The 22,589-nt window shown below is 42.3% G+C and overlaps 1 protein-coding gene across 1 annotated transcript in view; it reads right to left on the bottom strand.

The window, feature by feature from the left end:
* The window catches only part of LOC138453800 (zinc finger protein 282-like), a 504,037-nt gene extending 483,115 nt beyond the window's left edge, over positions 1-20,922 (bottom strand). The window contains exon 1 of the mRNA XM_069606968.1: positions 20,744-20,922. Within this exon, the coding sequence (XP_069463069.1) occupies positions 20,744-20,770 (27 nt within the window). The 5' untranslated portion in view covers positions 20,771-20,922. The remainder of the gene's footprint in view (positions 1-20,743) is intronic.
* Between the last annotated feature and the right edge of the window lie 1,667 nt (positions 20,923-22,589).

Genomic DNA, 22,589 nt, shown 5'->3' with positions numbered 1-22,589 from the left:
AGAGGGTTTTCATTTAATAGACTTTAATATAGCAAAAGGCTCTGAAACATGGTCTCCAGTCACATAGTCGGATGAAAATAGATACTGAAGTTGAGCTGTATCGAAACCACAAGACAAGTGTGCGTATACTCCCTCTTATTCCCAGGCACAGAGAACATCCAGAAGGCCAATGTTCAAAGACTAATTGACTGACAGACGGTAAGAGTGATGATATATGGCAGGCTAATTATGTGGGAAGTTATGGTCATGACAAGCCCACCAGCACCTTGCTGCCAGCCTGCGTGCCGCTACCGTGTGTGGAATATTACAGAGGGGTACGAGGGTGCCAACCAATTGTAGAGGGCCACGTAATAGTTGTATAACCAATAGGACATTGTGTATTTGATGACGTTCATAGTGACTTGCACTAGGGGAGGGCTTAGTTGCCCACCTGATGTTAGAAACCCAATCACTTTCTTGACTAGTATGGAACGTATACCTATATGTTCCCGTTAAGCCTATCAATTTCTCAAGTAGGTTTTTGTAGTTTGCCACGTAGATTGACGTCAATGATGACAAGTTTTTACTATATGATCTGTATTTTTTATGAAACTAGCTGAGTGAGAAGATTGAGCGTTTTGTTGATGTTCGTTGTACTCCCTGTTTTAGACAATTGAAAATAAAACAGATTTACTTTTCCAACTTCCTGAGTTGATCATTTTTATGTTTGAGTATATTCTGCATCACCATCCATCTAAGATTATTGCTACCTCATCTTAAAAGGCCTTGTGTTGGGTACACGGGTTCACAACGTTTTTGTGACATGTCCTTACCACGTTGATTATATGAAAGGCGATATGCACTCGGACAGCCATTCAGAAGATACCCTCACATTGAGAAAGAGGAAGGATATCGCCAAGAAGGATGCCCACTGCCAAAGTGCTAGAATGCAGCTGTGGAAATCATGGATTAACTTTAAGTAAATATCTGACAACAGAATGATGTCATGAAGAAGGTATATAAACCTATGTTGAAACGCTATGAAAATACTTAGGACTGACGATATAACTCAAGCATGAAGAGAAACATGTATCTAAAAATAAATTAATCATGAAAATAAGATAATTAAGTAACTTGTTGACCAATAACTGTAAATACACTGTAACATAAGGTAGTAAACACATTTGGAAGCTTTCTAAAAGAGGTATATACACAATGTTTAGGACGGCCATTGGAAGAAAATGAACAACGACCCCTGTTAAAGAATCAACACAGCTACCTCAAAATATGAAGCCTAGCAATGCAAATTGAAGAATTACTGAAGAAGCTGTTTTTGTGTGCAGAATAAGGGAGTTCCTTGCCCTGGGATCAAGGAGGCTATTTCGAGATATGGGTGCATGGCACAAAGGGAGTCGAATGAACAGACCATGTGCGTGAGACTTATTTCTGCTAAGATTAGGAAAGACAAGGACATTTGTAGATGCCAAATGTTGGACGACCACAAAGGTAAAAGCCTATGTGAGGTGGAGTGAGCAAGTCGCTAAAGGCCAGAAGTGGTAATGACACTCTGCTTAATAAAATCGAATAGCAGAAATTGAGCGGCTAAAATGGACAAAATCATAGCCTCCTAACACATGATGAAGAACTCTAAACAAAGGCTATTCATTAGAGCTTCGAGATAAGATAGCGGTGTGCCCGCACTCCCTCGAATGTCCCAGAACAATGAGCAGACTACAAGGTCAACTACAAATGATAGACTTTGGCTCCAAATTGGGTTGATGACAAACGATGGACTAATTGGGACAACAAAGAACAAGTTGACGCAGCTCGAACACCTAGGTTTTGTTTTCACTTACGTGCTGCTAGACGAGCCGAAAGTCTAAAGTTGGATAGTGTTGCCGGCCAATTAAAAAGGCCTGTCATGCACTTGAATATATAATGTTGTAGTTATTAGTGTTCTGCCTTATTCTCTGCTCTAATCAGTATGTGGCGTACGAAGAAGTAGCTCAGGACCTGTCCTAGAGACAAGGGGCAGCCAATGAGATATTAACCCATGCATGATTCTATAAGTAGATATGTTCCCCTAATCCAATCCCTCCCAGCGATAGGTTTTATGGAATGCCACGTATGATTATGTCATAAATGAGGCATGTGAAAGTATATAAACTATTTACAAACAAAATGATGTGAGAATATTGAGCATCTACTCTGATTGCTGTCGTATTTCCCTGCTTTCTTTCTTTGAGATTAAAGCAGTATTTTACCGTCTTCCATTGGTCTGTCCGGTTATTTGGTCTGAAATAATTATTGGTAATTCCATCTAGTACATAAAAGACTCTTCAAGGTGTTAGAGTACATTTAGTAGCAGTGCAGATTGTTCCAGTCTAACGACCTAGATCTACGCTCAGATCCAGTTCCCGGACTATTGTCGGCTCCTACCCTTAACCAGACGATCGCAGAGTTTCCTGTGGAGACCAGAGCGTAAAAGAGCATGTGTTCAAGATCTGGTTTGGAAGGTCCCTCCTTGATGAAATGCCTGTCAGGTCCCTGCAGGTGCCCCACGGACTGAAAGGGAACTGGTCGACTGTGGAGAGTCGATGCCGAGGGACTAGAGCTGAATAAGCAGATAAGAGTTGACCATTAAATATGGTCAAAGATAAAGGGGGGAGGGATTGTATTGTGGTGTGTTGAATATATATACATAGAAAGAGTAACTGGATTTTTAGGGATTATAAGAAAGAGAAGGGATACCTTAATTTTACGGGCCCTTGAGGGAAGGAAAGAATATACGCCATAACTCCATAGAGGAGTGTTAAAGATTCCTGAGGCATAGAGCAAAAAAGAAGGGTGTGTATTAAACTCAGAGACAAAGTCGATAAGAGATGAGATACATATACTGAGAATAGTAAAGGAAGACGTACGTAGAGGAACACATTTAAAATACACATGTTTATGGGGCAGTGTTCCCTCTAAGCTGTGCGCATGCCCAGCTTTCTTCTGGGTGCCGCTCAGAAGAATTTTAGCAGCGCTCACAGACAATTTCCACCTTCTCAAGAATTAATATGGTACAAGCCACAGTAGTTACCTGACATTTGCTTTCTCTCAAAATAAAGCTAAATTGTACTAATGAGTCTTGATATTCTGGTACAGCCTATTTACATTACCCTACTACACAAGCGTGGCCTTAAAAACCTGAAATAGAGAATACACCATCAAACAAGTATGAAAAAGTAGCTCTTTGAACATAAGATCTTACTAAGATATACCTGCACACATTAATCCAAAAACCTTCCCTCCCCACCCATGACTCCTATACTTGACTCTACCACACTTGTACCTTATGACTCCAACTTCCGCCACATTTAGATATTACCGGACAACCTTGAATCTGCCTACTGTGGCTCTGCGAAATGTTACCAGATTTGTACCTACATCCACCTGTCTTGTTTGTTGTAATATGAATAACAATCACGCACCAGAATTTGTGTTACTCATGATCCTTAGCAAAAGTAACATCCACACTATGTAACCGAACTGTCAGTTCAAATATCGGCTACTGACTGTAAGTAAGCAGGCTACTTGAATGTGTAACCTCATCCCATGATTCCTATACTTTTGTACATATGTCACACACAGGCTTTGAAGCAGTACCTTTGGGACCCATTATAACACTCAAATACTCATTTGCCTTTTAAGGATTTTGAGTAGGCAAATGTCATGCTCAATGTCTCCTACTTTAGCACTGCTACCATTACCCTATCGGTGATGAGCAAGATTACAATATAATTTACTTGGCCTGCAAGGGATAAACACATGTGGTATAATATGTCTTTATAACGTTTTCTGCATGTTTAAATTGATGGATATAAAATGACAGTAAAAATAAATACGTGATTTTTTGGTAAATTATTTAAACAAAAGATTGACGTCAATCAGAAGGTTACAATTAGATGAAATTAGTATGCAACTAAAGAGGAGAACTTCAAGATATTAAAAAAACAAGAAGGACATAAAAATAATGAATAGAAAGTGTAAAAGAAGGTGCAAGAAGAACAGTGGTACAAAAAGCTTTCAAAATATTTTGATTCACAGAACACGAGCGGCAGTTGATGGTGCTTGCTCAAAAAGATTAAAAGGATATATTTTATAAACCTAGAAAGAATAACAACAGATCAGGTAAGTACTGACAGTCTGGATTGACCTGTAACATTGGAAGACACACCGCTTTTACATCTATGCAGAACATTGCCGAGATATACAGCCAAAATTAGGAAATATCATTCTGAATGGGTCAAGGGCACAACCATTAAAGCACTCATGTCAGGACCTCAAGGGGTTTATTATCAAAACCGGTATTGCGTCCCATGACGACATACTTACATGCCACTCAAAGGAAAGAAGTTAGAGAGTGGCAGTTTTAGAACTCTGGAAAATGTACCAGAGTGAGAAAGAAGATCCAGCTGAAAGGGAATGAAAGCTTAATCAAAATAAAGGAGAAGAAGTAACAACATCAGTTCCTATTTTACCTCCTGAAAAGCAAGATGTAAATACTGAAGAAAAGGGATTTTATCCTTTAAAGGAATTAAAGGCAGCAGCAGGGAATGTTAATCCAACATATGAGCCCCCTGCATATAACAGTAAAGACACCCCATAAGAGAGCGTGAATAGAGAACGCAAACATACATTAAAAAGTGATGAAGGTAAACAGCATGATGAGGGAAAGATAGACAAAACAAACAGACAGAGATAGAGGAAAAGGCAGAAAGACAGAAGGGAACAAAGGATATAGCTAAGGGCATGACAAAATGACAAAATGCAGAATGAATGGATGGGAGGACAAATATTGCTCGAACTAGACGATAAAGGCATTGATGTAGTACAGGAAAGAGAGGAAAGGGAGGAGCGAGAGAAAAGAGAGAAAGAGAAGGAAGAAGAGAGAATATACAAAGAAGAAAGGGACAAAGAATGTAAGCAAAGGGAGAAAAAAAGGTGTGAGATGAGAAAAGAGGAGGAGAGATTAGAAGAAAAGAAAGAAAAAGAGACAGAAATCCAAGTATTGAAAGTACGCAGGTTGCAAAGAAGGCGAGAGGAAGGGGAGTTAAGGGAATTAAGGAGAAGGAAGACATGAACAGGAGTAGGGGAATAAAAGACCATGAATTTGAATACTTATGCAGCAGAAGCATAGTGCCTATAGAAGCACAAGAACAACTGGAAGAAGAAAGAGGGTCACAACAGCCCCAAATGAAGCTGCAAGGAATGCTGCGATCAGCATGGGCTGATGGGCAGGACAAAGAAGACAGAGAGCAGAGGCATGGGAAATTATAAAGGCAAATGAAGGATAGAGGAAGGTATGGAACTCAAGAGAACATTGAAAGTTCCCAATCAAAGAGAACTGAAGGTAACTCAGGGGACATCATAACAGACGATCATAGAACAATGTCTTTGAGTAGGTTAGATCGTGACGATGTAGAAGATAACAGCCACACAAGCTGGGGCCTACTGATGTCAGACGAAGAAAGAGAGGAGAATGAGAGGGCGCAAAGACAGGACGCGTGTGGATTTTCAAGAGAATCGAGCGTAGATAAAGAGGTGAAATTGTCAGATTTAGAGGATCCCATAGAAAAAAACACCAGAACCAACACTCTATATTGAACGACGGCAAGCACAATCGCATAGTACAAAGGATACATCCCAACTATAAGCAGATTGAGGGCATTGCCAGGACGGAAAACAAACGGGCGAGAACAACGCGTCTGATTATGAATCAGGATTGTCACAATTCCCACTACTGGAGAAAGGGGGGGTCGACCACAATATATTTTGTGGCCACAAGTAGATAAGGAGAATTTAAAGTGCACACTACCAAGTTTAAATTCAGGTGCAGGAAAGTGGATTTCTGAACTAGAGAAAATGTTATTGATTTTCTTTATTGTTTGCTTGTTAGGCGCTTATACAGGAAGTAAATACTGTTTCAAAGTGTCCAGAAAAGAACGTCAGGAGCGACTTTAGCTATAGGTGACATTAACGGCCTATTATCAGCCATCCTATGGGAGAGAGCTGACGACGTTTCGAAAAGAGCAGTGAACAAAACACGGTGCATGATGGATTGCCATTTAATAATTGTAAAGCAGATGTATTGCGATCACTTATTACAATATCCTGATACATCGAATATTGGGGCAATAAAGAGTAGGAAACTGGGAGAGACTGAAGACCCCATTGTCTTTATTCAGGAGATTCAGGACAGATGGAATTCGGAGATGCATGAATCATGGGATAAGACAGTAGCATTATTTTACCACATTTTATGTCAAGGGCTGCCAGAGCTGGTGCAACGTCAGCTTAAGCAACAGGTAGGAATGTATGCAAAGCCATGGCCAGCGATACAATTGGCAATTGTACATTATTGCCGTATCTTAAGGAAGGAAGATAAAAAGAAAGCAGAGGGTAGAAAACAAGAAGAGGTGAAGTTGGTGCAGAAAGAATTATCAAAATATGCCATAGAAGAAGCGGTATTGACAAATAATGAGGGAGCGATGGCACAAATAGTGCAGCTACCACAGAAGAATAGTGCAGCATATGCTATAGATCAGAATGGGTATAATTGTATGCCAAGAGGCAGAGTGATTGGGCCTCGAAAAAGAGGACAATGTGGATTTCAAAACCCTCAAGGAAGGGGAGGATTTAATGGCGGACAACGTTGGAGCCATGGTAAATTAGGACATTTAGCTAGAGCATGCAGAAGCAGGGGAGGCATGCAGCAACAGAATTGGCAATCTCCAAAAGGAGGGATGTGATCTGCTCCACAGTATAATACAGATTCAAAAGGATACTATGCCCAAGATCCCACGCAAACTCAGACATATGCACCGCAAGCACAGCAAATACAACAAGTCCCAATGCAGCTACAGCCGCCACATGGGCAACAGCAAACAACTATGCAGACACAACAGGCACCCACAGAAGGACCGGATGTGTTCAGTGCTAGCTGTAACACCGGACCCTAGAGAGGAACCAAGGATCATGGTGACGATAGGAGGAAAGACGTTTTCTTTTCTTGCGGAGACTGGAGCAACTCGTTTCTGTGTCCGTGAGGGAATATATCCAATGTCAGACGTTGTCATGAATGCGCAAGGATTTTCTGGGGCAATGAATTTAGTTCCATTTACAGACGAATTACCAATTTCTCTAGGTGAACATGACATGTGTATGCCATTATTATACTCTAGACAAATGCTAGGGCGTGACTTGATGACAAAACTTAACATGACGATATATTTTACTGACAAAGGAATAGTGTGTTCTACTCCAGGAATACATTATATTAATGTGAGGGAGCTCATACTAGTATTTACAGGAAAGAAAGCTCTATGGGGAGTAACTCTAGACGAGGAAGTGTTTTTGTATGGAGTGACCATCTTATTATCATGGTTTCTTAAATTGATCGGTGAGCTATCGAGAATACCTGATACGTTTCTGTTCAGGCCAGAGATTCCTATAGACGACAAGGAAGGGCATTTTGTCCCTTTAGAATTAGAAACAGCAATAGTGAGAGAACAACAAGTGATGTTTTATGGGATAGACGATGAGGAAAGGGGATGGAGAATGGTGATAGCCCTCAATAAAGGATACAGGTTGACAGATTTGACAGACGTGGAGCTATTTAGAGATGGCTTTTCAAATGATGAGTTAGTATTTTTTATAAATCTTACTTATTGGGTTAAAGTAGAGGATATAGAAATACTGCAGACAATGGCATTTCTAGAAAAGAAACCGCCATTTTTTCAGGAAGACTTCGAAAATGTACCATGTATCTTATGGACTACAAGTCCATATGACATGGGTCTATTGAAAAGAGTGGGAGCAGTAAACATTAAGCTCATACCAGGAGCAATTCTGCCACGTGCAAAAGATTATCCCATGTCCAGAGAAGCGGATGAAGGTATATTTTAAACCATACCCAAATTAATGAAACAAGGCATTTTGGTACCATCTGATTCTCTGTGTAACACGGTTGTGTACTCTGTCAAATCAACGGGGGTGGTAGAGATTTATCCAGCACTTGAGGCCCCTAAACAATATAGTTGAAGCAGAATTTTCATTAGTTCCAAATCCTGCGACGTTATTGTGCAACATCCCATCAAAAGCAAAGTATTTCACTGTTGTAGATTTAAATAATGCATTTTTCTCAATTCCCCTTCATGAAGACTCAAGAGATTTGACTTCCTTTTCATATAGAACAATTCATCTGAAACACACTTGTTTGCCTCAGGGGTGTTGCGAGCACCCATCAGTTTTTAATAGATTCCTTCAGATGGACTTGGGTAATGTTCAACTTGAAAGTACCATGATTCAATATGTTGATAACATTTTGGTGTGCAGTGAGACAGAAGAAAGATGCAGAGAAGACTCTGTCAAATTCATGACTAATCTGGCAGTGAAAGGGTACAAAGTAGATACAGAGAAACTATAATATTGCCAAAAAGAGGTACTGTATGTAGGACAGTTGATCTCACACTCAGGGAGAAAAGTGACACCTGCAAGGGCAGAGGCTATTATGAGGACTGAACAGCCAAAAACAGTGATACAAATGCAACCATTATTAGGCCTGTGCAATTATTGCAGGGCCTGGATCTTTGATTACAGTACTTATATTCAACCACTTTCAAAGAGGCACAATTGACTTAAAATGTATTAATATGGACAGAAGAGATGACTGAAGGATTTGATGAATCAAAAAAGGCGATCAGCACAGCCCCTGTGTTAGGGACTCCAAATTACAGTGAAGAATGTTACTTATTCTCTCATTCAAATGGAGAGGTTATGACGGCAGTGCTTACACGGAAAACTACGTTAGGACATGGTCATAAACCATTGGCTTATTATAGTGGGATCTTAGATCCAGTCATGAAAGGACATTATCCTTGTGAGCAATCTTTGGCAGCGGCTGCCTTGGCAATTGAAATGGCATCAAGCATCACCATTGGCTGTGCCGTAACATTGTTCGTAGAACATGCATTATTTGCAATTTTGGAGAAACCTAAAAGCACATTGACCACACAAAGAGCATGAGGATATGAGGTAATTATCACAAACCCTGCAATCAAAATTGTTAGGTGTAGCACAGTGAATCCAGCAATGTTTATAGCTGAACCGGAAGGAGAAGATGATATGCAAGATTGTACAATGTATACTGAGTGTTATGATAATAGTTGGAGAAAATGCTCTAGGGAGGGGGAAGTGGTCTTTATTGATGGGTCATCGAGAATTGATCAACAGACTGGGGTGAGGCATTCAGGATTGGCAGTGGTAAAACTGAACCAAGAGGGTACATTTTAGGTAATGATTAGTAGGAGATTGTCCCCAAACTACTCAGCAGAGGCTGCAGAACTAGCTGTGCTTATTAATGCAGTGCAGAGCTTTGAGGATGAGGAAGTGAAAGTGTACTCTGACTCCGCCTATGTGACGTCAACTGTACACGCAGGCTTGTCACGTTGGAAAAAGAGGGGTTTCCTCCATGCAGACCGCACTTCAGTGCAACATGCAGGATTATTAGAAAAACGTATTGAAGCATTGAGTTTCCCAGAGACCATAGCGATCGTAAAGTGTACAGCCCATTCAAAGAGAACAGAATTAATCTCTCGCGGAAACGAAGCTGCAGATTTAGAGGCCAAAAAAGCATTCTATTTCCCAACCACATTTGAGAGTGAAGTAAAGAATATAAAGCAGGCAACAGGGTGATGCAAGCTGGCTAAGGAAGGATTTAATATGAGGTCCATTGTGCAGTTAATTGGAATACAAGGACGAGCATCGCAGGAAGAAAAAGAAATTATGAAAAAACAGGGATGTCCTCTATCTCCTACTGGGGCAATTTGGAGACAGGACTACACTGGAAAGCCAGTTATGCCTCTAGCGCTATTGAGTGTAGCGTTGAAACAGCTTCACTACCCAGCGCATGTGACTTGAGAGAGTCTAGCTGCTACTATTGCAGAAGAATGGTTAGTACCGAATCTATTTGAACATGTATCATTATAAACTATATTGTGTGCCAGGACACACTTTGAGAACAGTGATAGGATTAATTCCCACACCAAATGGACCATTCCAGCATCTACACATAGATTATGCAAATATGCTGCAGACAAGCAACAGCTATACATATATGCTGGTTGTAGTATGCACCTTTTCTAGATGGATGAAGGTGGGTCCATGCACGCACCCTGATGCCGCGTGAGCCGGCAAATTCTTGGTGCGAAAAGTTTTTCCAAGATGGGGTGTGTGCGAGATTTTGCGATCCAATAATGGACCGCACTTCGTAAAGGAGTTATTTGAAAATATAGTTCTGCTATTAGGCATTAGACACACGTTTGCTTCAGCTTATCATCCACAAACAAATGGGATTTGTGAGAAATGAAATTGCCTTTTAAAAAGAGAGGATAGCAAAACTAAAAGTCCTGTTAAGGAAGGGGTGGCTTCATTGCCTACCACTTGCACTATATGCGCTGCAGAACCCACCAGGTTCACTCCCCCAACAAGGGCAAATACAGATGCCCATAGTGTAACAAGGGCTTCAGGAGATAAAATCATGATTATTTGAAAACAATGACTGAAAGTGTTGCTTTTATGTCCCAACAGCTCCAGAATCAACGGGAGGGATCAAGGGAAAACAAAAAAGACAGTCAGCCTATTGATTTGGAAGAGACACTCAAGCCACTTAGCTTGTACCCAGGGGACCAGGAGCTGGTGTGTAAATTTGTGCGCACCTACAGTAACCCTCGTTTTAAAAGCCCTCACAAAGTAGAGTAAGCCCTAATGCTGTAAAACTACAAGGAAGCGTGGATACATTTACATGATGTTAAACCCTACGAAGGAGAAAGCTTGACCGCTTCTGCAGCTACCCCACTGAAGCAACTGAAGAATTTCAGCGAATACAAACATGATCCATAACCAAAAGCCAAAAAAAGGCAAAGAAAGAAGAAACAAACATTTTAGATTAGGGTTTAAGGTCAGATGGACTTGCAGTGATCCTTGAATACCTTCCTTAGATTAGGATCAAAGAGACAATGGTGCAGACACAGTAGCAGTCAGAAGAAAAGAAGAATACTTGATCTCTTATGTTACCTATTGTACACACGTTCTTACTTGACGTATTTTCATATATACTACAGTCCTACCCAGCTTTGATATGTAGACATACAGCTATTGTGGCATTTTTGGCAATCCTAAAAATAACACTGTTGTTTTAAGAATTAAATTGGCGATTATTTTGCAGTTTTTGTAATAAGTTAATAAATCATCAATAATCGACACACTTCATATATATATTAAATATAATTGGAGAAATGGAAATGTAAGAGGTAAGAAATGTAGCTACACGAAAGAAATGTACTATACAGAGGATCATTATTGGAGCTTTTTGATTTTAGTTGCTATCCTTATTACAATGGCATTCACACACATTACAACCAGTGATGAACAAGAAAACAAGACATCCACCAGTGTCCCCATTGCCCCAGTTGCCTCCATTAAGAGTCAAAAAACCCCACTCATTTCTGATATTAAAAGACATTTTTCATGAATAAAAAGAGATGCTGAGGAAGACAATGAAAGATAAATCGGCCCATCTAGCTAATAATCTCTGGTACCAGCACATGAAAGAGATGGGAGAGAGAACATCAGAAGAGAGTTGTTACGTCTGTTCTTGAATACCATATGCCATGAATGTGGCAAGAACATTTATTGCAAGGGAAATGCCTTCACATGGTGCAAAATGTCTCCATCATCTAGCAGCATGTACCACCAGAGGACAATTTCAAGGAAAATGGATGACTATAAAATGGCGATCATGACAGTCTTTTGCATACGAAGATACATATGTGCAGACAAAAAGAATGGAGACTGGAATAGGCTGGACGAACAAAAAATATATGTATCCATCCCAGTATGGAGAACAAATAAAAACTGTTGCAATGAAAAGAATGAACTGCTCAGATATGACTGAAAAATCATTAGGATAGCCAGGATGCTGGAAGAGAACACAGCTCTTGGTGTATGGGCGTCTAGCAACCGGTACTGGATGGGAAGATGGACTGATATTTACCCTGCACATTTGTTGAAGAAAGAAGCAACCCACAAGGTACAAAACGTGAATGATGAGTGCCTGATATCATGGGTCTAATATGCAAAACTACTAACATGGGTTGACAACGAAGAAGGACCAGTGCATATATTATAATTGAAGAATGCAAAAACATGCTTAAAGAATAATGTCACAGTATGTGTTGGAAAGAACAAAGGTTGTGAAGAAATAATTGAAGTGCCAGGAATTAATGGAGGAACTGCAGTACTAATGAATCGATATTGGACCTTGGGATCCAGAGCCTACATGCAGTTGCCTAAAAACTGGAGAGGGGTGTGCTCCATTGTAAATGTACACATCCCAGCACTAGTGATTCCCCAAAGTTACCTCCATATTGAGGAGTTTCCGAAAATGAATGAACACCAAAGAAGAAAGAGATCATTTAATCTTTGTCAACTAAAAAGAGAGAATTATTTCTCATCGAAATCAGTAAAGGCCTATGAAGACATTCCTGGTGAACACACATTTTTCAGCAAGACCACCATGATAATGACATATTTAGTTATACCAGTACTTCAAGCTTCAGTAAATGCCAAGTGGTTGCAGATCATTAGGTGGGAATTGCTGCAGATGATTAATGCAACAATAAAAGGATTTAAGGCAATCAAAAAAGAATTGTGAGCCATCAGGCTGATGACACTTCAGTACAGGTATGTTCTGGATCTGAGAACAGCAATGGAACGAGGCGTCTGTGCCAAGGTCGGTCCATCTTGCTGCATGTTTATACAATCTCATGATGGAGGAAATGGAACCCTGACAGAAGCAATAACAATGTTAACAACTCTGCATACAAAAATGGAAGACAAAGCTGATTAGACGGCAGTAGACGATTGGTTCTAATCTCTGTTTTCATGGATTGTATCTTGGCTAGCAAATGCTTTCAAATTATTCGGAGCAATACTAGTGTTTCTGTTGCTAGGATTCTGTCTCATAAGGATCATCTTGGGGAAATGCCAGAAAACAGCCAAGAAAGCTATTGGAATGAAGATAATGACTGACATTAACAGTGGCACTGGAGGAAAAATGCAGACGGAAGAAAGCACTCGAGAAAACATTAAGAAGAGTTCTCTTGCACCCTCCATGAACAAGGTTTTGCTATCCCCAAGATCAGAAGAGATATGTGGAACAGTGGATATTCTGTTCACCAGGATGTGATTGTCAATACATGACGTGGAGTATGGATGAACACATAAAGAGTGCAGTTCACCTGAGGTGGGTGACGAAGTTATGGGTCCCAAAGAAAAGAAAAAATAATGAGATGATAGGAGAAGATGAAGCAGGAATTGCAGAAGAAGAACAAAAGAAGGGTATGGTCATTTATACAACCAGAGAGGAGAATGTAGAGCAGCAGGTGGATGCCTCTTCTCCACTCTCCGCCCCTCACTACCGTCTTATTGGAGTAACAAAGAGCTACAATTGGGAACCCATGCATGAGTTTTTGCGTTATGTCCATACCACGTCGATTATATGAAAGACGATATGCACTCAGAAGCCATTCAGAAGATAACCTCACGTTGAGACAGTGGAAGGATATCACCAAGAAGGATTACCACTGCCAAAGTGTCAGAATGCAGCAATGGGAATCATGTATGAAAGCTAATTAAAAGGCTGACCACAACAGAATTATGTCATGAAGAAGATATATAAACCTATGTTGAAACAATATGAGAATACCTAAGACTGACGATGTAACTGAAGCACGAACAGAAACATGTTTCTAAAAATGAAGTAATCGTTGAAGATAAGAAAATTAAGTAACTTGCTGACCAACAACTGTAAATATGCAGTAACGCAAGGTAGGAAAATCATATAGGAACTTGCTAAAAAGAGGTATATACACAACATTTAGGACGGCCATTGGAAGAAAATGGATGATGGCCTGTGTTAAAGAATCAACCCAGCTACCTCAAAATACAAAGCCTAAGATTGCAAATTGAAGAATTAATGAAGAAGCCGTTTTCGTGTGCAGAATAAGGGAGTACCTTGGCCTGGGATCAAGGAGGCTATTTCGAGATATGGTTGCAAGGTACAAAGAGAGTCGAAATGAACAGACCATGTGCGTGAGACATATTTCTGCTAAGACTAGGAAAGGCAAGGACATTTGCAGATGCCAAGTGTTGGACAACCACGAAGGAAAAAGCCTATGTGAGGTGAAGTGAGCAAGTCTCTAAAGGCAGAAGGGGTAATGACACCCTGTTTAATAAAATCAAATAGCAGTAATTGAGAGGCTTAAATGGACAAAATCGTGGTTCCTAACACGTGATGAAGAACTCAAAACAAAGGCTATTCATTAGAGCTTCAAGTTAAGATAGTGGTGTGCCCGCACTCCCTCGAATGTCCCAGAACAGTGAGCAGACTACGAGGTCAACTAAAAACGATAGACTTTTGCTCAGGATTGAGTCGACGACATATGATGGGCTAATTGGGAAAACAAAGAATAAGTTGATGCAGCTCGAACACCTAGGTTTTGTTTTCACTCATGTGCTGCTAGACAAGCCAAAAGTCCAGGTTTGGATAGGGTTGCCAGCCAACTAGAAAGGCCTGTCATGCACTTAAATATATAATGTTGCAGTTATTAGTCCGCTGGCATATGCTCTACTATAATCAGTATGTAACTAACGCAGAAGTAGCTCAGGGCGTGTCCTACTGACAAGGGGAAACCAATGAGATATTAACCTGTATATGATTCTATAAGTAGATATGTTCCCCTAATCCAATCCCTCATGGCGACAGGTTTTATGAAATGCCACATAGGATAACGTCAAAAATGTTGTATGTGAAAGTATATATACTGTGTTCAAAAACAATGATGTGAGAATATTGAGCATCTACTTTGATTGCTGTCGTATCTCCCTGCTTTCTTTCACTGAGATTAAAGCAGTATTTTATCATCTTCCTTTAGTCTGTCTGGTTATTGGTCTGAGATAATTATTGGTAATTCCATCTAGCATGTAGAAGACGCTTCAAGGTGCTAAAGTACACATGTGACAATCAAAATCACAACTCACCTAGAGAAAAAACTCAAACCACTCTATTACTTGAAGTGTATGAAGAGAAATAGATAGGACGCCCTCCCTGCCTCGCCCTCCTTTTCAGTGGTCTAATCGCACATGCTATGAGGCTGTAAATTGAGTTTCTTGAAAAAGGCGCTCTGAATCTTTTCTGTTTTCAAATACAGCAAAACTCTACTCCTCTACACCAGGTTAGTGATACCTCTAATATTGAGTAAGGCACATTTGAACCAACACATTGCTAGGAAAAAACAACAGATACCCAAAACTCAGGGACTGCACCCTTGGCTAACCAGCTACCACCTAACCAACGCCACCCAAACCCAGAGGCGTAGCCAGGATTGTCTAACCACTGGGGCCTGAAGCTAATGTAGTTGGGCCCACTTCAGTGGCATTAACACCTGCCCAACGCAGTGGCATTAACACCTGTAAAATGCCCACACATAGCTCAAACAGGTCCAAAACCCAACAACACTACACAAATCCCCAGCCTACCTCCAAAACCAACCAAGAGACAAAAGGACAGACCCCAACCAGTCAACAGAAGCAGAACATTGTGATATCCCATTTTAGGAGCCCCGAGTTGCTGACATTTAAAGGAGAGCACTAGCCAAGGATAATCACACATCCCCCAAGCCAACCTACTAACATTTCTAAATCAGTAAGGCCTCTGCAGCATAATGTAAACTCAGAAAGTCAATAGGTCTCCATGGGAAAATTGTTAATGGTGCCAGTGCTTCAGTGATTTTTCTGCCGGTGGGGCCTGAACTACCGGCAGGCCAGGCCTGCCGGTAGTTGACAGCTGCAACTGGCATACTTGGAGAGAGCCGTCCGAAAAAGGTGCTGTTAATGTTGTTACCTGCACCTTATTTCTGGACCACCTCACTTGTAATGAGGGCCAATGTCATTGTAAAAACAAACACAAAGCAGTGCCTGATCACAGGCTAATGGTTCCTTCTCAAAATAAAGTGATGCACTTGCATGAGGTCACTGAAGTGCTTCCTGCCAGTGTTAAAATCCCCTCCCAGCATTTATACCTTTTTCCCCAAAGTTGTTCCTAATCTAAACCCGGGCACAGCTTGCCTTTTGCCAGGCTCAGGGTAAAAAGGCAGCTTTGGTCCCTTTATATTGCCCTTTGCCGATCTTTTGAGCAGCTTTCAAAGGATAGTTTATTGCGCTACCACAACAATTTAATCATGTTTTGGCATGATGATGCTCCCGGAGTGGGTGACACACTATATATGCACACAGTAACAGAAGCCAGATCAGGGTGCTCAGGAAAAAAGGGTGATATGTTAGTTAATAAACTATTCCAGGAGACCTTTCACAGTGTTTTCAAGCAGGCCTAAAAGATACATGTTTTTATGCCTACCGCAATCTTCTAAATCCGCCAGCATGTTGGTTGATCCACTCAGTCAGTTAGGGTTACCAGGGTACAATCTACACTAGCAATCCTCTTTTCCGCTTCCATGCTTCCCTCCATTATCTTAGAAAAGTCCTTCTGCAGAATGTTGGGATATTTGCTTAAATTATCAATTTTGTCTCCATGGGGCAAAGTTATGCTGCTGCACCATGGTCACTAAGTCCACAGTCTGCTGACAAGACAGACTGGTGGATTCTGCTATGAACTGGGCCATAGACCTTCTCTTTCACTCTCCCTTAGAGAAGCGGTCTCTAAGAGAGCACTAGAGTTTGCTCAACTGTTTCCGTTTCAGGGGTAAATGCACGACAGTGCACAGTGCCCAGAGTAAAAAATGCAGCAGAGATTGTCACAGGCCACAAGGCACCGGCCCCTTTAAGGGAAAGTGAAAGTAATGACCTGGAAGGGAGGGATGGGGGGAGGGGCGGGGGAGAGGGAAGTCAGTAAGGAGATGATAATAAAAGGGTTAAGACATATATCGTCTCAGTGCGTTATTGTATGAGTGAGCCTGTTTGCAGAATACAACAACTGGCGACGAGCAGGAGCCTACACCGCAGTCCCGCAAGGCGGGGACGTGCACAGCCCAGACCGAAGGAGGCGGACCGAGGAGGAGATTCCAGGGTCGGAGCTGCATGGTCGGCGTGACAACGTGGCATGCTGTCGGATGGAGGAGAGCGGCAGGACCAGCCCAGAGGGAAAGGCTCAGCTGTGCCGCCGGTGAGGAGGACCGTGCCAGGAGGCTCCGGAGGGAAGGAAAAGATTAGCCGTGCTGCCGGTGAGGAGGACCAGGCTCGAAGAGAGGCCCAGCAGTGCTGCCGGTGAGAGGGACCGCCCCGAGGAGGCTCCAGACGGTGAGAGGACAACCTGCGGAAAGAAGATCCGCCCAGAGAAGAGGACGTCCAGCCGGTGTGGAGGATCGCAACGAAGGAAGAAGCAGAAGAACCACGAGAGACGCAGCGCGGAGACAACGGCTGCAATAAGGTACGGAGGCAGCCCAAGGGGCGGGAAGAAGCGGCGGAACACGCTGCATGAAGAAGCAGGACGCACAAGGCACCTGAATAATAAAGCCATTAGAAAGCGAGGACTGGCGTTATACGCCCGAGAAAAAAAAACCTGCACACATATCCTGAACACCACTAAAAAGCGAGGATTACATATGAGGAAAGGGCAATTTACAGGCCCATAGAAACTACTAGAAAGCGAGGATCACACACGAGGATAGGGCTATCTACAGGCTCATCAACCCACTAGAAAGCGAGGACAGCCATATGAAAAGGACGATTTACAAGCGCAACAAGCCTCAAACAAGAACATGTGCCCTAAGGATGCGGCAACAGCGAAACGGAGAAGCCAAACCACCTGAAACAAAAATGTCGCAATCAGGAAGCTGTGCAGCAGATGGTGCCATACTACCTCCAGCAGGGGTAACACCAACAAACCCAATATAATGTCTACGCCGTCCGAATCCTTTCATGCTCGAGCCACAAGAGAACCAAGGCCAGAGATGGCAGGAATGGATGGACAAGTTTGAGGAATTCATGAGAGACGTGGGAAATCAAGACGCACCCAACAAGCTAGACATATTCACCAACCTGGTGGGAAAGGACATCAAAAGTGTCATCAAAACCATCCCTAGTGGTTCTACCGAACAGAGACTATGAATGATACACATTCAACCAGTGTACCCAGGCACCCCATGAAACAATAGGACAGTTCATCTTACACCTCCAAAGGAAAATAACATACTGTGACTTTGCGAATTTCAACGATGATGAAGCCATCCGGGTAAGAGTGATCGAGGGGTGTCTGTCCTCCCAGTTCAGGAAACACCTGCTGAAGAAACCCCTCCCCCTGCAGGGGATAGCGGAACTAGCAGGGGTCTACGAGCGCGTCGACTCTCAAGCTGCTAACAGAAAATCCAAGGAAACTAGATACAGTGGCCGCCACCACCAACAACCCGCAAGGACAGACCCGCCACTTTGGTGCCTCGTCCCGCCAAAACACCTGGAACTCAGCCCGTCAGACCCAACTTGAGAGACAGTGCTACCGTTGCGGGTTTGAGTTTCCCCACAAAGGGCAGTGCCCTGCAATCGGCCAGATGTGTATGAGGTGCGGCCAGAAAAATCATTTCCAGAGCATGTGTCGAGAAAGAACACCCCAACTACCGGCCTACAGGCCGCCAGGTCAGCCGACACCAAAAAGGAGATACGACCCGCCCATGCCACCCAATCCAAGACCATACCCGGAGAGAAACAACCCTCCCAGAAACACAACGCACCCAGGATTCATCCGAGCAGTGGAGAACCTGTAAATGGAGTCGGCAGGGGGCACACACAACAGCCCAGAATACCTCTACCACACGCAACCCATCCCTGAGAGGAGAATTCAAAGCCGGAGACCCGTATGAGAACCCTCCCATCGAAGAAGAACCCCCAGGGACCGAGCAGTATCAGGAATATGACCGGTACAGTAGAGAATACGTCCGGCTCATATCCGACTCATTCGACGACAGCACAGCACCCAGAGTGATGGTTTACCTTGGAGGGATCAACACACCATTCCTCATCGACACAGGAGCCACAGTCAACGTCAAGAATGAAAGAACGTATAATGCGCTGACTGCAACATATCCCCTACGACCATCTCAGGCTCAAATCTTCTAGTGGGGGGCGACTCTACTCCTCACATCCAAGGGCCAATTTCTGTGTGACTTAGTGCACAGAGGACGACGAGCGCCAGTCACGATCCACGTCATCCACAGCCCAGTGTCAGGGAGATGCCTCCTAAGCTACAGAACAGCTGTCGCTCTCCACCTAATCGACATCCAGTATGACCAGTCGGAGACCATCCAAGGGTTTCCACCAAGTGCCCAGTCAATATGTGCAATGTCCCAGAAGGCGCTAGACTGCGAGACTTTAAGTGCCACGTTTCCTAAACTATTCAAGGGTATCGGTGTGTTAAAGGACACCGTAAATCATTACAAAAATATCACTCTCAGATATAAATAATAATCTGATTATTTATATTGCATTTCGTGCAGAATTGTAAGCACTGTATTACTTGCTGTCATTATTATTACCCACTTGATGTACTCAATGTATGGATCTTTGGAGGATGAAGGCCTGAGTCGCCCAGAGGTTATGAACTAAAGTCACATGACATGGCAGTGTACCGCTCCCGAAGCTTGGGCGTTGCATGTGAGCCATTTACTCGTTGCAGTTTGATATGAATACTGATAGACTGTAGAATACGCCGTATAAATACTGCCGTAATACTAGAGAAAATTCACTACAGTATTTATTACAAACAATTGTGGAGTTCTGTAATATTCTGCAGCGCACTACCAGAAACAGCAGAATAGATTGCAGTATACTAAACGTGCATTTCTTGTACAGCAGTGTCTACTAAAAATGACTGAATTTAGATGTGAATAATGTAGAACACTATAATATATACATGTGTACAAATACTAGGGTGTCGAAACCATATGCTACAGTATTTCCTACAATTGTACAGCTCTCTAATTTTCTACGGTACGCTGCTTGCACAATATAGTGCAGTATACTAGATGTGTAATTCACGTACTACAGTTTCTACTATACATGACAGTATAGCTGTGAACTCTGCAGAACGCTAATATTTACTATACATTTGAACCAATACTTCAAGTACATAAACCATATAGAGCGGTATTTTTCCCAAAACACAGCAGAATTCTATAACTCCATATACTGTGGGACACATTGTAGTGTACGGTGGACTCTTTTTTTATCAAGCATCGTGGGGACATTGTGGCATTTATAGCTGAGCCTATACTAAATAAACTGTGCGTTGATGTGATATACATTTCCACAGGGAAAGTATAAGTGCGTTTGCTAAATTTTGGGATGAGCGCACTAATAAAATCTAGTTAAAAAAAAAGAAGAAGATGGACTCATTTAGAAAGTGACGACTGATATAAGGTGTGGGCCTTGTTTAATTAGTCTGGCAATATTAATCTTTATGCTGTGTACCTATTGACTAGCTGACTTTGGACCTGACAGAGAAGCACTGTTAGTACAGATTTACGCAATTCTGATTGATTCCATTAGACCCCAGAGAGTTATGCAAACAAAAGTGTTAATGCTCACCATCAACATTAGAGCAAGACGTACCATGGAGCAAAGCGCAGTCAGGAAAAAAGGTATGTCTTACCTCATCGATGTCTTGCCGTGGGTGCATTGCTTTCAAATAACCTTGAAAAGATTTCCCCTCTGGTACTCCTTGCAATGAATCTATATAAAGCAACGGGAAGGGGATGTGTAATAATAAAATATCGCAACCCGGTAAACAACACCCTCTGACTAGAAGAGGCTTTCAGTACAATCCTACGCATCGACTGCACACGCTCACAAAGCAAGACACTAATCTCTTAGACCTGGTCAGACACACGCGGATACAGAGCGCGCTCGTTGTGTTCTCGAGAGGGAGGTAGTGGCTGCGGCTGTGGTGTCACGTGTTGGAAGATTGCTGCAAGCATGTGGATTCATATATAGAAATAATGATGTAATATAATGAAATAATAATAATAATGGACTCGTGGTTGGACGGTACAAACAAGACATGCACAATGTACATGTCTCGAGTCTGGCCGGTTACATTCTAGCTGTGTAGCAAGCATGCCTGGGCCCTAATCCAAGCAATGAAGATTATTATCACAGCTCCCCGCACGAAGCCCGAAATTAATGTGTCACACGCGAGCCTCCCCTATATGGTATAGTCCTGTCATAACCACGCTGGCAAAGTTATTACAGTCATTACATACTTGAGCATGTTTAGGTTTCTGGACTCTTATGCATATATACAAACCAAAAACCATGGACACTGCAGGATAGCAATGGCACCCACCTGACCCTGTCCTGGATGAGGTGGCTGATAAACTTGTTCAGCGGGTAGTAGCAGACAGTCCTTTAAAGGGGATGAAATCGAGGGGCTGGCTGGATCTGGGAAGGGGCGTGGCCCAATTGTGCTGGGCGTTTCCTAAAGGAGGGACAAGTGGCCGGGCCACCTGCCGCCAGCAAACAATGTATATATAAAGGGGGCCATGCCAACAAGACGTTTGGGCAAGCATGGTCCTGTTTGCATCCAGTCGGCATAACTAAATACAAACCACTTTGATTTAGTTTCCAAATAAACAGCTGTCTGTAAATACATCTGTTGCTGACTCGGGAAATAAGCAACTAAATCAGCGAGTAAATCACCTTCCCAGAGTGATTAATAGCTTTTAAGTGCTCATTTAGGTTTTCAGGTCTCTTGCTGTCTTCCCGCCCTTGGCAATCTCTAGCTATCAACCCCCCTGCAAGGAACAGCTAATAGTATGCACATATGTACACATTCCCTAGGGAGGCACAATTTTTCTCAAACTAAAATCTGTGTAACTTTAAAGGTGCTTTTGCTGTCCAAAGACAGACCTGAAGGTTGAGACAACCCATGTGAAAGTGAAGTAGAAAAATAGCACCTATGTAAAGTGCTTGCTGCTTTGGATAAAATAAAAGCATTTTGAGAATATAAGAACGATCACAAATGTATATATATGACATATCTGTGACAGTGATTTCAGCGTGCAACCCTGTGCATATAAATGAAATAAGCAGAAACGCGAATGTGTGCATTATGACAACACCCTACCAGTAAAGTGATGGCAAACTGAATCATAAATACACATTTGGAAGCACTGTCTGTTGTGTGTCAGTTGCTGGCTGTCCTGTATTAAAAAGACATGCTTATGCTACCACTGTTTTTTGGAAGGGACTTGATGTATAGAGGAGGCGGGAGTTAAGAGGGAGAGGTGATCTATGCACGAATTGGAAGAAATTAACTTGAAGGAATAACACGAAAGCCTGGCTCCCTTTATATATGTCATAAACTAAGGTCTCAGATGAATTTATACTGTCTTCCCCAAGTACAAGCCAGGAAAGAACAAAGAAAATCCTTGGCCAGAAATTGGGACAAAAGGTGAGACAGGATACAGCACTACCCGGCACTCGACAGCTAGAAGAAA

This window comes from Ambystoma mexicanum, chromosome 4p, assembly GCF_040938575.1.
Source record: "Ambystoma mexicanum isolate Mex_15411 chromosome 4p, UKY_AmexF1_1, whole genome shotgun sequence".
NCBI lineage: Eukaryota > Metazoa > Chordata > Amphibia > Caudata > Ambystomatidae > Ambystoma > Ambystoma mexicanum.
Note: the sequence above shows the minus strand (reverse complement) of the source record. Positions and strands in the feature narration are given on the sequence as shown.